The sequence below is a fragment of the Rhamphochromis longiceps genome, linkage group LG9 (assembly GCF_057381845.1).
Source record: "Rhamphochromis longiceps isolate RC_006_pf linkage group LG9, R_longiceps_female_GT1.1, whole genome shotgun sequence".
In the NCBI taxonomy this organism is placed as follows: domain Eukaryota; kingdom Metazoa; phylum Chordata; class Actinopteri; order Cichliformes; family Cichlidae; genus Rhamphochromis; species Rhamphochromis longiceps.
Window position 1 is genome coordinate 31727797 of NC_140565.1, and position 14672 is coordinate 31742468.

Genomic DNA, 14672 nt, shown 5'->3' on the forward strand with positions numbered 1-14672 from the left:
GAGAGATCTAATCAGGAGGTCAGAACTGAGTTGGTATGGTCCCTTGGACCTAGAGTTGTGAGTTTTTCTTTGTTAGATTGATTGTGACAAAAACAGTCAACACTGGATTTGCAGTTTATTTGTTTTTTAAAATCTGAGTTTACCTACTGTCCTTCATTTTAGTATCAGTTTAGCTGTACATTTGTACAGCTGTACATTTGTACAGCTAAACTGATACTAGCCATGAAGGTACTTAAAAAGTAACTCTAACCAGCTGTAATCACCACAACACAGTGAATATTAAATTTGGATTATGTGTGTGGATTATGTGGATTAACTGTGTGCACTGGTTAGAATTTATTCTCATGCTCCAAGTTCTACCTCTACCTCTCTCTCTCTCCCTCATGTTGCCCTGTTTCCATCTTCTCTCTAATTAAGCCCACATGGCTGAATTGATACCAGGTGCAGGTGTTCACAGGGCTGTTACCTGCCTTTGGACTTCCTTTTGTCTCATGTCTGTTTCAGCAGGTTCCATCATGAAGTTGTGCAGGTAAATTGGATACTTTTGGTAACATTAATCATAAAAGCCTGTTCCCCTTAGGGAAAGCTACATTTCTAAAATACAAACAAATCTCTCTGCAGTCCAGTGCTCCATGTGAAATGACATGTTACAGGATCAGGATTACCATGATTGGTAGTACCATGTGTCTGGTGATTGTCATGTTTCTGTGGATTCTGACCATTTCCAGAGGAGGTGAGTGAAGCATTCACTAGCACCAGCTGAGTCAGACTGAGAAATGGCTCACTTTAATATTTCCCTTCATGTTACTGCAAAATATTTTATGTGCAAAACTTCATCAGTCATTAACAGTCTTTATCTGATGTTTCAGATACTGAAGTTTCCTGTGTTTTCATGACAACGTGCATCTTACCGTGCACTTTCCAGGGAAACACTAGAGGAGTATACATCCACTGGATGCACTTGTCAGAGGGACATCCTCTTGTATACTTGTACTATGGCAACAAAGACCAGCTCAGAACCCAGGACCAACAATTCAGAAGCAGGACGTCGCTGTTCCAGGACCAGCTCTCCAAAGGAAACGCCTCACTCCAACTGACAGGGGTGCAGGTTCAGGACGAGGGCAGATACAGCTGCTACATCAGCACCATTAATACAGAAAAGGATTCATTTATCAACCTTAAAGTGCACAGTATGAAAAATCTGAGGTTTTGGGGGATTTTCCTTTTCTTTTAAGTGCTCGATATTTCAAAAGATTTATACCAACCTCTAATATATGTAGCAGTTGTAGTGTTATGTTGAAAAGCCACAGGTTTACTCTGTATTTTTCAGCCCCAGTCAAAGTCAGCATTCAGCATGCAGGAAACAGGATCACCTGCAGCTCAGAGGGCATCTACCCTAAACCTGAGCTCACCTGGTCAACCAGACCTCCATCCAAGGTGACCTTCAAGAATACAACAACAGTCGAGCAGACCAAGCAGCAGCTCTACAACATCAACGGTTCTTTGATAGCTTCATTCAATGAAAGTGATCGAGTCTACAGCTGCACTGTGAGCACTCAGAGGAACAGGAGGAGAGCCAGTCTGAGGCAGCTACGTGAGTATGACCTCACATATGAGCTAGGAAATGAGGTTGAAAGCTGCTTATTGTTGAATACTGAAACACATGCATTAGATTTACACAGAAGCACTTCATGTGTAGGCTGTTCATCTATACCTGGCATATGCTCAACCTTCTTGTTTCAGCTTCAGTTACTGGCAGCTTCACTGAAACCACAATCCCCTGCCCCAGCTTTAACACTTCTCCAACAAGCCTCATTTGGAGATTCCTTAATCGTGCAATTTTGGAAAAGACTGGGTCTGGTTCCAACTACACAGTCTCAAAGGAGTGGAAGCAGCATGTGAAGGCTGTATCAGAGTTGGGAAGCCTCACATTACTGGGCTTATCTTCAGAGAAGGAGGGAATATACACATGTGAGATTAGTAATGTTGAGGAGATGCTGATTAATTACACCATTATTCGAATAAGTCAAGGTAAAGGAATTTATGTTGCATCCTTCTAATCCACAAAAGCAAGAATCATTCAAAACTTTTAAAATCTCTTTGACATACAAACAAAATAAACATATTAAGGCATCCAGGAGAAATTTAAAAATCAGATTCTTTTACTGTTTCAGGAAATACACACATGACTATTATAGCAATTACTGCAGGGGTGGTAGTACTCGTATGCATCCTATCGTCAGTCTGCCTGGTGCTGTACTGCAAAAGGAAAAGAGGTAAAAGTATATTCTGCCTGTACTACTGAAATAATTTGTATATTTGTATCAATCTTATGGATCCAAAACATGTCTCAGGTCAGCAAGAAAACAGCATGACAGCGTCAGAGAGTGGTGAACCCAACATGTAAGTAAATATTGTGAATAAAAATGCACACCGTGCTATTAGTTATCATATTGGAGAACATTTTTATCATGGAGTTAGGACCAGTTTTCTCACACATGAATCTAAATATTCCCTAAAGCCAGTTTAGTCAAATAAGAATTCCCTACTTGAGATCTTACTTTGATGAATTCAGCTTAGCCAAAATAATTTCAGTAAAAAGTTCCAGAATAAGAGTTCAAAAACTCCTTCAGTCTGACAAATGGAAATTCAAACAATAAAGATGAATTCTAATTGTTGTAATGCTTTTACCTCAATTTCAGTTAACAGAGAAGTTGAACTTCATGGATTTAAAGAAGCAAAGTCTCCTGTGAGCTGTTAATAGACTAAACTTCCCTGTGATTCATCCAACTAAAGATTGCATAACTTAATAACTGAATTTTAAGAAAGGTTTGATATGTAAGAGTAAACCACAGCAAGATGAAGGAAAAAAATGATCTTCTGCAGTGGGAAGCCAACTGTCAGCCAGGCACATGAATGTTTTATGCAGTAAAATAATGTGAAAGGAAGCTATTCGGCTTCACATTTGATTGATGGAACTGGAAGTGACCTCATCCCAGTTACCACTATGACTGAGATATTTTACACTTTCACCTACAAACTGCATGATTTTAACTACTAGCTGCAGGTTTTGTCATAATAAAAATGTGATGGACAATCAGGTTTTTGACTTTTTAAAATATTTTTGTATTTAGTTTATTTATCTATTTACATCTGTGTTTGGGTTTCTAAGATAAGAGCATTGCTATCTGCATGCTGGAAAGATTTCTATGGGACTACAAAATTATGACAGACTACTACGGGTACCAAAGATTTTGTAACCATCTACATCACCTCAGTCATTACCAAAGGAAATTCTATATGTGCTTAACTTTTCAGCTATGTCCAACATTTGGTCCATAGTGATCCTAAACACAAGCTCTATAAACACCACATCAGCTGAGGCCTACTGATACAGATAAGCCTTGAAGATCAAGATTCAATTTTATTTTTACAGTGCCAAGAAACAATAGTCGCCTCAAGGTGCTTTTTTTTTTTTTTTTTTTTTGTAAGGTAGACCCTACAATACACAACGATTAAATGGCTGGACCAAATTTTTCTCTCAAAGCAACATGAATGAGTGAAGAGTGAAGCAGGTGACTGACAGGAGGACTGATGGAGCATCTCCAGTGATCTGGGCTCTGTGTTGATGTCCTGTTTCTCCTTCTGTAATCAAGCAATAACAAGGGTCTTTGCTCTCCATGTGACACTAATATTTGGATTAAAACTTTATTAAGTCGCTGTCTTTACACACAGCTGTTTTCACACCGGTGTGCTGGTCCTCTCCAGTCCCAGCATATACACTATATGGTCAGTGATGACACTTCTGTGACATCGTTGACCATGCGGCTCATAGAGGTGCCATTTAACCCCAGTGTAGTTGGTTTTATGGTGTTTCATCTTACATGTGTACTTGACCTGACAGAATTCAGGTCAAGTACAAGTGTTAATGGAGCTGATTATCATGGTCCCATTAGAGCACTAAAATCTGAGTATTATGCTGTACATAAATGATTTTGAATGGAGTGAACTGTTGAGCAAAAGACCTTCCACACTGGTCCCAGCTGAATCGTTCAACTTCAGCGTACATGATAAAATTCAAATTGTTTTTCTAAGCAGTGAGGGAACTTTGGAAAATGAGCTAAAGATGAAGTTCAATTCTGTGTTTTAAACCCATTTGACTAAAACATTAATTCAGTTTGATCAGGACTGCACAACCTTTACACTGCAAAAAATGTTTTATTTGGGTTTTGGGCAATCAGACTCCCATTTTCACTGTCCAATGCCCTGAATAAAGAGTAAATATGTAAAAACAAAAATGGACACGAAGATAGTTACAAACAGGATGCAATGATTTAAAAGCTTATAAAGACATGTTTTACACGTGATAAAATGTTGAAAACAAAAACTGATAAAAATGTACAATTATAAGAAAAAAGAACATTTTGAATTTTATGGCAACAACACACCAATAAACTGGGGCATGGACCTCAATGTAGCAACTAGCAGCTTATGCTTACAATAAAATGATAGTGTTAATTTGGCAGTTTGTAGCATCAACAGACAGTGTTTATGCAACAGTTTTATGTTAAATGAACACCAGAGAAAAATCTACCAGCAACAAACAGTCAACGCTCACCACACCTATGTGACCAGCAACCAAACCAGAGTCCCAAGAAGCACAAGAAATAAACAATAGCTCAATAAATTTGCATGAACCACTATTAATCTACCAAGTATTGCTTTTTACTTACAAAATAACAAACAAAGTAAAAATACAGAGGTACCGTTTCAATCTGCTTGAAAGCTTCAAAAATGTTTTAACGAACGCATACAGGAACTCTGTCCCTTGTTCTCATATTTTGTTCGTCAAGTTGACCTGAAACACCTGAAGCGAAACGATAGTAACTGAGTTGGTAGCAATACTTCATGGTGCTGTGACCGCAGTAAAATCTTCTAAACAAGTGTTACACAAAACATAACTGAAGTCAGTGAACAGCAATAGATTTGCACCAATATCTGATCCAACTTGTTGACTCATTTGGATCAGACTGATATACCAGCCAAACGTAGAACTGGTGCATTTCTAGTCACAACTTTAAGGTTTTGCTTTACTGTGGATGAGCTGATGTTGTTTCAAGTGACCCTTCACAGTAAAAGACTTCCCACAGTTACCACACATGAATGGTTTAATTCCAGCATGGATGAGTTGGTGTGATTTTAAGTTCTTTTGGTGAGTAAAACACTTTCCACACTCAGCACAGATGAATGGTTTAACTCCAGCATGAATAAGTTGGTGTGATTTTAAGTTCCTTTGGTGAGTAAAACACTTTCCACATTCACCACAGATGAATGGTTTAACTCCAGCATGGATGAGTTGGTGTGATTTTAAGGCACTTTGCCGAGTAAAACACTTTCCACACTCATCACAGATGAATGGTTTAACTCCAGCATGGATAAGTTGATGTGATTTTAAGTTCCTTTGGTGAGTAAAACACTTTCCACACTCATCACAGATGAATGGTTTAATTCCTGCATGGATGAGTTGGTGTGATTTTAAGGCACTTTGCGAAGTAAAAGACTTTCCACACTGGTCACAGCTGAATGGTTTAACCCCAGTGTGGATGAGCTTATGCCTCGTCAAGTTACTCTTTGTAGTAAAAGATTTTCCACAGTCAACACAAGAGAAGCATCTTTTCTTATTGTGGAAACATTGGTGTCTCCCGAGCTGCCTCCTTGTGATAAAGCTCTTTGCACAAAGACCACAAGTGAATGATTTCTCTCTCTTTGCTTGTGTGAGGTTAGCATTGTCATCATCGGAAGAGTGCCGAGGTCTCTTTCGGTTGTTGCTTCTTTGTTCCTGTAGTGACAGAGAAACAAACCAATGAGATGCAGTAAAGTGTGTGAATGTGTGTGTGAATGGGTGAATGACTGAATGTAGTGTGAAGTGCTTTGGGGTCCTTAGGGACTATAAAAGCGCTATACAAATGCAGGCCATTTACCATTTATTTACCAGTAAAGGAAAAAGGGTAACCTATGATGTGGATGAAGTTAATGCAGTTTGATACCAGAGTTATCAAACTACACTGTGCAGAGTTACTAGCATCTATATAAGACTCTGCTCAGGTACATCAATTCATATATTTTCTTTTGTTTATCTAATTCAGGGTAGCAGTTAGGTTGAAACCTATCCCAGGTGACCCTGGTTGAGATGGGAGGTACACACTGGACACCAGTCCAGTACACCAATCAATTGCAGAGCGAACACAGAGAGAAAAACAGCCATTCACACCTACAGCCAGTTTACAATTTTCATTTAAGGAGGCCAGAGTACCCGGAGAGAACCCATATACACAAGGGAAGAACATGAAGACTTCATTCCAGTGGATTTGAACCCAAGGATCTTTTTGATGTTAGGCGATTGTGCTAACCACCACCGGCCACCCTCAGACACAAATAATAAATATTTATTAGGTTTATCGATTTCAATTTCTCCCACTTTACTTTTGGAATAGTCACTGTGGGTTACCTGTGTCAAAAGGTTCATTTAAAAAACATAATTTAATCTTAAGTTTGATGAAAATGTCACTTAAAGTACAGAGTTTAAAATCTCACTGCTACATGTCAGCAGCAGACTGCAGTCAACTAAATTCTGTCTTCTTATCCCTCCTACTTTAAGTTCATAGTGCTACCTATCACGGCTGCTGTAGGACAAACATCTCTATCTGTAGCGAGTGTAGGCTGTCATGTCAGTCTGACGTTTACATCACCTGGTGTCTGTCTGTATTTACTCTGGAGGAGGATGTAAATCTTTGTAAAAGGAGTCTGATAGTCAGTGAAGCTCACCTCTGACATGTGACAGCAATAGGGAGTCGAGTTGTTGAGAATATTCTGTCCGTTTCTTTGCAAGCTCCTTTGATTCTGTCCGTAAGTGTTGCTGCGAGCTGGCCAGTGTTAAGCAGTTCTACAAACATTTCTTAAAAGTTCTTCGAACTCAATCGAACAATGCTGGACTCAGACACTTAGGAAACAAACTCTCATACAATCTGAAAGTGTAATCTGGTCAGCAGAGGAAAAGATTCTTATTTATTCCAGATATTGTTACAATTTCAAATTTTTCTGCAGATTATGCATCTGACCCTCACCTCAGCATAGCGGTCACAGGAGTGAGCCTCACTGACTCCCTCTAAATAAAATCCATTCAAAGTTTTGCCTCATCCACAGTAAATAGTGGATGTTCCACTGGCATTATCAAGTAAACGGTGATCTGATAGCATGCGCCCACTAAATAAACGCCAGGCAGAACATTTGAAGTTACTCTGGGGTGACTGAGTAAAATAAAATTTAAAATATCAAAAAATATTTAATTGTCACATATAGAGTACAGAGGGAAGATAATATAGTAGCTTCCACAAACCAGTGCCCAATTCTACGTTTATGAGAACGCATCAGTTTGTTGGAAGATGAAAATTATACACATATTTATGAGCAAAACATTCTGCTGTTATGTAATTGCAACAAAAGAAATACTTGCTGCACCTTTAAATGTAATTTAAATGCAGTTTATGAAGAATGTGAATAAGATATGCATTGTGCTTGACCTTTTTTAATTTACAAATATTCTTTTGCTTTTATTGAATAAGTTACAGGTTTTGAACAGCTGTCTAACAACAACAGATGTTCAACAGATACACACAATAACATTAACAAAAGACAGATATTTTTTTACCTTTTGTGAAGAATCCATTCAAGTCTCCTCTTCCTATCACCAATCACCTGTGAGATTAAACACATTGGAATTACCAGCACCGATTAACCAACCAGCGGGCCGGATTGGAGTAATGACTTATGTTTGAAACCCCTGAGCTTCATGCAAATTTGACTGTTGGGATGGACATCCAACAAAACTCTGCAGATACATTTTGTGCATCCACAAATGCCAGTTGAGGCAGATAATATGATTTGAAAATTAAACTGAATGCTAATTAATGCCCCTCAGTCCAGCAGGTCCAAATCCATCTGAACCCAAGAGCCAAGCTTTTGGGTCTGGGAGTGGCTTTAAAGGAGGTCATCCTGATCCCTCCCTGCAGGAATCACTTCTGTACAAAGTTCAACTTATTTTTCATCACAATAGCAACAGATCGGGTCTTAGTGAAAGCTGCAAGAGCATTCAGCAAACTAAAAGTCACAAAGGCTCTGAGACCGTACTCTCACAATCACAGAAATACCACTTATGTACAGTTTGGTTAAAACATTCAAATAATTGAAACAAATAATAGAAAACACCCTCACACAATAATAATACCTAGTTCTGATGGTTTCTGCTGCTTTTTCAGATTACTCCAGGAAAAAAAACAACCACAATCAACAATCACAGCAAGTTTTCAAATGTATAAAAATAACTATCTATGACAAAACTACAAAGGCTCTCCTCACCTTTAGAGGAGGCCAGGGCACAAACTGAGAAAAACTCTGAAGAAGCTTTAACAATTTTTGGCTCATTAATCAAAGAGCACAAACCGCTTTTCTCACCTCTGCAGATAAACAGACATTACCAACTCGGTTCTCCACCAAGAATTCTCCAGGTGAACAACTTTGGTTTGATTGGAGGTTGTTCCACCAGTTCAGAGCTGATTTGGCTCCACCTGCTGGTCTGGAGTTTAAAGCAACAAGCAGGAAGAAAAAGGTTCTCTTCTTAGTCCTGCTGACAAACGGTGAAATGTAATTTACTCAAATACTGGAGCCTACGACAAACTTGGGCCCCCTTTGTTACTGTTTCTACACCTTGTTTTTTAATTTGGAAAATGCATCCATGCCTATTATAGTAATTACTGCAGGGGTTTGCTGTACTGCAAAAGGAAAAGAGGTAAAACTAGGTTCTGTCTGAACTACTGGAATAATTTGTATATTTGTATTGATCTCATGGATCTAAAAGATGCATGACAGTGTCAGACAGTGGTGAAACCAATAGCTCAGTAAATCTCAGAGTTCAAAAGCCTCTTCAATCTGGAAATTCAAACAATAAAGATGAATTCTAATCGTTGTAATGCGTTTTCCCCTCAATTTCAGTTAACAGAGAAGTTGAACTTCATGGATTTAAAGAACCAAAGTCTCCTGTGAGCTGTTAATACACCAAACGTCCCTCTGATTCATCCAACTAAAGATTCCAAACCTTTATAACTAAAAAGAAAAAAGTTTGATATGTAAGTGTAAATCAAAGGGAGCTGAAGAAAAAAGGATCTTCTGCAGTGGGAACCCAAGTGTCGCCCGGCAACGTCAATGTTTTATGCATTACAATAATGTGAAAGGAAGCTAATCGGCTTCATGTTTGATTGATGGAACTGAAGGTGACCTCGTCCCAGTTATCGATATGACTGGGATATTTTACACTTTCACCTACAAACTGCATGATTTTAACTACCAGCTGCGGTTTTTATTGAGATAATAAAAATGTGATGGTTCATGTTCACTCAAAGCAACATGAATGAGGGAAGAGTGAAGCAGGTGACTGACAGGAGGACTGATGGAGCATCTCCAGTGATCATTGCATGAATAGGATTTCAGTGTTTTTTTAAGTTTAAATCGGTATCTTGAAGAGGTTCTATTCAGATGTTCTGTGTTGCTGTCTGTACTCAAACAATAAAAAGGGTTCTTGCTCTCAATCTGACACTATTTGGATTAAAACTTTATTAACTCGCTGTCTTTACACAAAGCTCTTTTCACACCGGTGTGCTGGTCCTCTCCAGTCCCAGCATATACACTATATGGTCATTGATGACACTTCTGTGAAAGCAGAATCAGAAAACGTTATTTATCCCCACAGGGCAATTAAGCAACACATCAATAAATTTGGGCATGGACCTAATTAAAGTAGCAACTAACAGCTTATGCTAACAATAAAATTATAGTTTTAATTTATCAATCTGTAACAGACGGTGTTCATATAACAGTTTTATTTTCGTCTCAGGGTCCCAGATTGAACCAGAGAAAAACCTACTAGCAACAAACAGTCAAAGCTCACCACACCCTTTGATCAGTAACCAAAACAGGGTCCCAAGAAGCACAAGAAATAAACAATATAGCTCAATAAATTTGCATGAACCAGTATTGCTCTACCTAGTATTGTTTTGTACTTACAAAAAACAAGCAAATAAAAGAAAAAGGAAAATACAGATGTAGAGTTTCAGCCTGCTTGAAAGATTCAAAATGTTTTAATGAATATATACAGAAACACTGTCCCTTGTTCTCATATTTTGTATGTGGAGTTGATCTGAGACAGCTGAGGCGAAATGAAGTTTCTTCAGTTCTAGGTTCAAATGGTGGAGAGTCCCAGATTTAAGCCCTGTGGTGACACTCCCACTCTGTTAAAGTGTTAAGGCTCTGTTAGTGTTAGGGCCTTAACACACCAGAAGTGTGGGCTAAATAAAGTAGGTATCAGACCTCAATTATGAGATAGAGTCAATTAATACATATAAGATATCAGCTAAGAAACTAAAAAATACACAATAATAAGATTAAAATAGATGAGATGACGGCACTAGCTAGTCAGGAATGCCAGATTAAATAGGTAAGTATTCAACCATGATGTGAAAGATTGAATTGAGTTCAAGGCACAAATAGTCGCAGGAAGGTTGTTTGTGAGGTTAGGTGCAGCTGAGACAAAAGCACAATCGCCTCGGGTCCTCAGCTGAGACCTAGGTTGCGCCAAGAGTAACTAACCAGATGATCTTAGTGCTCGACTCGAGTGTACAGGCTGAGAAGGTCAGTGAGATAGCTCAGTGCAATGTTATTTATGATTTTAAAAGTAAGCAACAAGATTTTAAAATCAATACAATATTTGATGGGTATCCAATATAAGTCAGCTAGAACTGGAGTGATAGAAGCAAACTTTCCAGTTCCAGTTGGGAGGCGAGCTGCAGCATTTTGAACAAGCTGTAATCTGTGAAGAGGGACAGATTGGACATAATAATCTGGAAGTCACAAAAGCATGGATACGTTTTTCGAGATCCTTGTGCGGTACATAATGCTTAGTTTTAGAGATTTGGCGCAGGTGATAGAAGCCAAATTTAACTACAAAAAACACTTGTTCATCAAGATTAAATGAACTTTCCAGGAAAAAAAACCCTCGATTGCTTATAGTGTCGGAGAGAAAGCTGACAAGAGGCCCAACTAGAACAGCTCATCCTGAGGAATATGACTGTTCTGAGTCCCTGCCTCCATGTACTTATGTAATTAATCACTGGACAGCTGAACAGGTATGTTTATAAATAATATTATATTAGGCCAATTTTCTTATACACATTTTTGACCTGGGTGTAGAATTAATTGCTGATTGTCACCTTTAGAGTAGGCCAGGGCACAAACTGAGAAAAACTCTATGAGCAAAGAGCACAAACAGCTTTTCTCGCCTCTGCAGATAAACAGACACTAACAGCTCAATTGCTCTACAGGTAAGAATTCTCCAGGTGAACTTTGGATTTATTGGAGGTTGTTCCACCAGTTCAGAGCTGATTTGGCTCCACCTGCTGGTCTGGAGTTTAAAGCAACATGCAGGAGGTTCTCTTCTTGGTACTAATGAACAAAACGTTTTTTATTGAACTGCAATACTGATTTTACAGAGAGGGGGTTTGGGAACTGGTTTCCCAAAAGCATTGCAAACAGGTGCTCTGCTCGAGAGGACAGGGTATGATAGGAGCTAACATAGTTTTGAAATGTTTGTAATTGAGTTTAGAGGCTTAACTAAACACTAAAACTCCTGTTTCAGTTTCTGAGCTACTGCTCCTTCACTTCAGTCCACGACCAGATAATATTTAAAACAGTTGTCCCCATCATGGTCCCTGTAACAATGACCAACCAGTGTTGTATAATAGTTATAATAGCTTACTTACTTTTGAACTCAGACAGCACTCATAGAGATTACATCATGTGACTGTAAAACATTTACCTGCAGTAACAACTTTTTGCCACATGATGTAGCCAGTGAGTCAGATTACATCAAGCTCACTGGGTGTGTTGCAGGTTATTGTTAAATTTTCCACACACAGCTTAAGCCCCATTGAGCCTCATATAGGGGCACTGGGGCTCAAGAGGTATGTGACCCTCTATGATTATACAGAGAGAAAGACCTCAAGCCTTTTATGCAAATATCAGCCTATGTAGCATCCACAGAAACCTTAGAATCTCAGCTAAATGCACATTTAACCCATTTCTACAACCACCAAACACAGCGAAAACAAGCAATGATTAAAAGAGCAGTTATGTAAATACACAAAAGTCCGCTAAAAACACCCAAACTCTCCAGACTTCATGTAACACTATAAATAATGGCTTGTTAGCAGGCAGAGCTATCACCTATTCCAAACATCAAGTTTCACCACGTTCCAACCAAAATTCACTGAACCAGACACAAAAGAAGAACCTAAAAGCACAATATTTATTTATTAATAGTGCTTTAATGTTTCACTGTTTCACTTTAGAAGCATAAATCTTTACACAGATGGTGTTTATATGTTGATTTACTGAATATCTGTATTACAATGTGAACTAAAGCTTGTATTCTGCTGACAGGTGAGTGCCTGGCAGAGTAGTCAAGGAACCAGGAGGAGTCACCTTTGGAGAAAAAGGGAAATAAACATCACTACAACACATACACTGACAGATGGACAGAGAGGAGTTATGCTGCAGCCTTAGCATGCTGTGGGGAATATTTAGTTTTTACTTGTCTCTTTTCACTTCCTGTGTGTTTATACATTAAATATTACATAAGAATCGATACATGAGGATCAAACTCACACATGCACAGAGAGAACATGTAGAATCATGCAGAAAGGCCCAAGATCACATTGCTAATAACTGCACCATCATTACAAATTTTAACATGGGTAGGCCATGCAAACTTCACTGATGGTGGGGTTGAACCCAGGACGTTCTTGCTGTGAAGCAACAGTGCTAACAACCTCAGATGTTCCTGTATCACTGTAAATCTTGACCAGTGTAGTCAGTCAGTTTATGTTGTGTCCTAGGATGCTTAAGGCGTGTGCTGCTGAACTTGGGGAGCTGCTACAACGAGTCTTCAACCTCAGTCTGCGACTGGGGAGAGTGCCCGCCCTATGGAAGACATCCTGCATCGTCCCGGTCCCTAAAAGGAACCGGCCCAATGAGCTGAATGACTTCCGACCGGTGGCACTGACGTCACATCTTATGAAGACTCTAGAGCGGCTCTTCCTCAACTTCCTCCGACCACAGGTACAACATGCCCAGGACCCACTGCAGTTTGCATACAAGGCGGGTGTCGGAGTGGAGGATGCCATCCTGTACCTCCTACACAGAGCCCACTCACACCTGGATGAGGGAAAAGGCACGGTCAGGATACTGTTTCTTGACTTTTCCAGTGCCTTTAATACCATCCGGCCCTGTATGCTTCAGGAAAAACTGAACAGGATGGAGGTGGACCCCTGCCTGGTGGCTTGGATCTCCGACTACCTCACCGACAGACCACAGTACGTCAGGCTGAAGGACATCACGTCTGACACTGTGGTCAGCAGCACAGGAGCACCACAGGGAACTGTGCTGTCCCCTCTTCTCTTCACCCTGTACACCTCTGACTTCTGCTACAACTCTGAATTATGCCATATTCAGAAGTTTGCAGATGACACGGCCATCATGGGGTGTATCTGGGATGATCAGGAAGAGGAGTACAGAAGTCTGGTGAGGAACTTTGTCGCATGGAGTCACACAAACCACCTGCAACTCAACACCTCAAAGACTAAGGAACTGGTTGTGGACTTCGGGAGGTCCAGAGCAGGTCCACTGCCGGTTCAGATAGAGGGGGAGGAGGTGGAGGTGGTCAACAAGTACAAGTACCTCGGGCTGTGGGTGGACAATAAACTGGACTGGTCATGCAACACAGAGCACCTGTATAAAAAAGCCCAAAGCCGACTGTACTTCCTCAGGAGGCTGAGGTCTTTTAACATCTGCAGGAAGCTCCTGAGGATGTTTTACCAGTCGGTGGTTGCTGGAGTACTTTTCTATGCTGTGGTGTGCTGGGGGAGCAGCACAGCAAAGAGGGACTCATCCAGGCTGGAGAAACTGATCAGGAGGGCTAGCTCTGTGGTCGGCATGAAGCTGGACACTCTGGTGACAGTGGCAGAGAAAAGGACACTAAAGAAACTGCTGGACATTATGAACAATGCTGGGCATCCTCTGCACACGGCCATAAACAATCAGAAGAGTCTGTTCAGTGACAGGTTGCTTCTCCCCAAGACAAGAACTAACAGACTTAAAAACTCCTTTGTCCCACACGCCATCAGACTGTTTAACTCCTCCCTGGAGGGGAGAGGGAGGGGAAACAGGAGGACAAAGGAGGGGGGAACAACTAAGCTGTAGTGCCTCTTCACCTCACTGTACAATACCTTGTGCAATACTTTTGTAAATAGTCAACAGTGCAATAGACTCAATACTTGAAATGTGCAATTCACTTGTATTTTTATTTTTTATTCCTATTTATTCTATTTATCCCCTTTGTATATTTTATTTATATTTGTCTCTGTATTTATATATATGTGTGTGTGTGTGTATATATATATATATATATATATATATATATATATATATATATATATATATATATATATATATATATAACAATTCTGTAACTGTAACTTCTGTCGTTGCTGTGCTTTTTGGAAGTCGAA

General features: G+C 39.6%; 1 protein-coding gene across 1 annotated transcript; it reads left to right on the forward strand.

Annotated features, from left to right (window-relative positions):
- The first annotated feature begins 491 nt into the window (after positions 1–491).
- LOC146662591 (CD276 antigen-like) lies at positions 492–2407 on the forward strand. Its single transcript, XM_085417555.1, has 7 exons — positions 492–529; positions 654–733; positions 870–1190; positions 1331–1594; positions 1744–2031; positions 2175–2276; positions 2355–2407. Exons 1-7 carry the CDS (start codon positions 492–494, stop codon positions 2405–2407), a joined length of 1146 nt encoding a protein of 381 aa, XP_085273681.1.
- The last annotated feature ends 12265 nt before the right edge of the window (positions 2408–14672 follow it).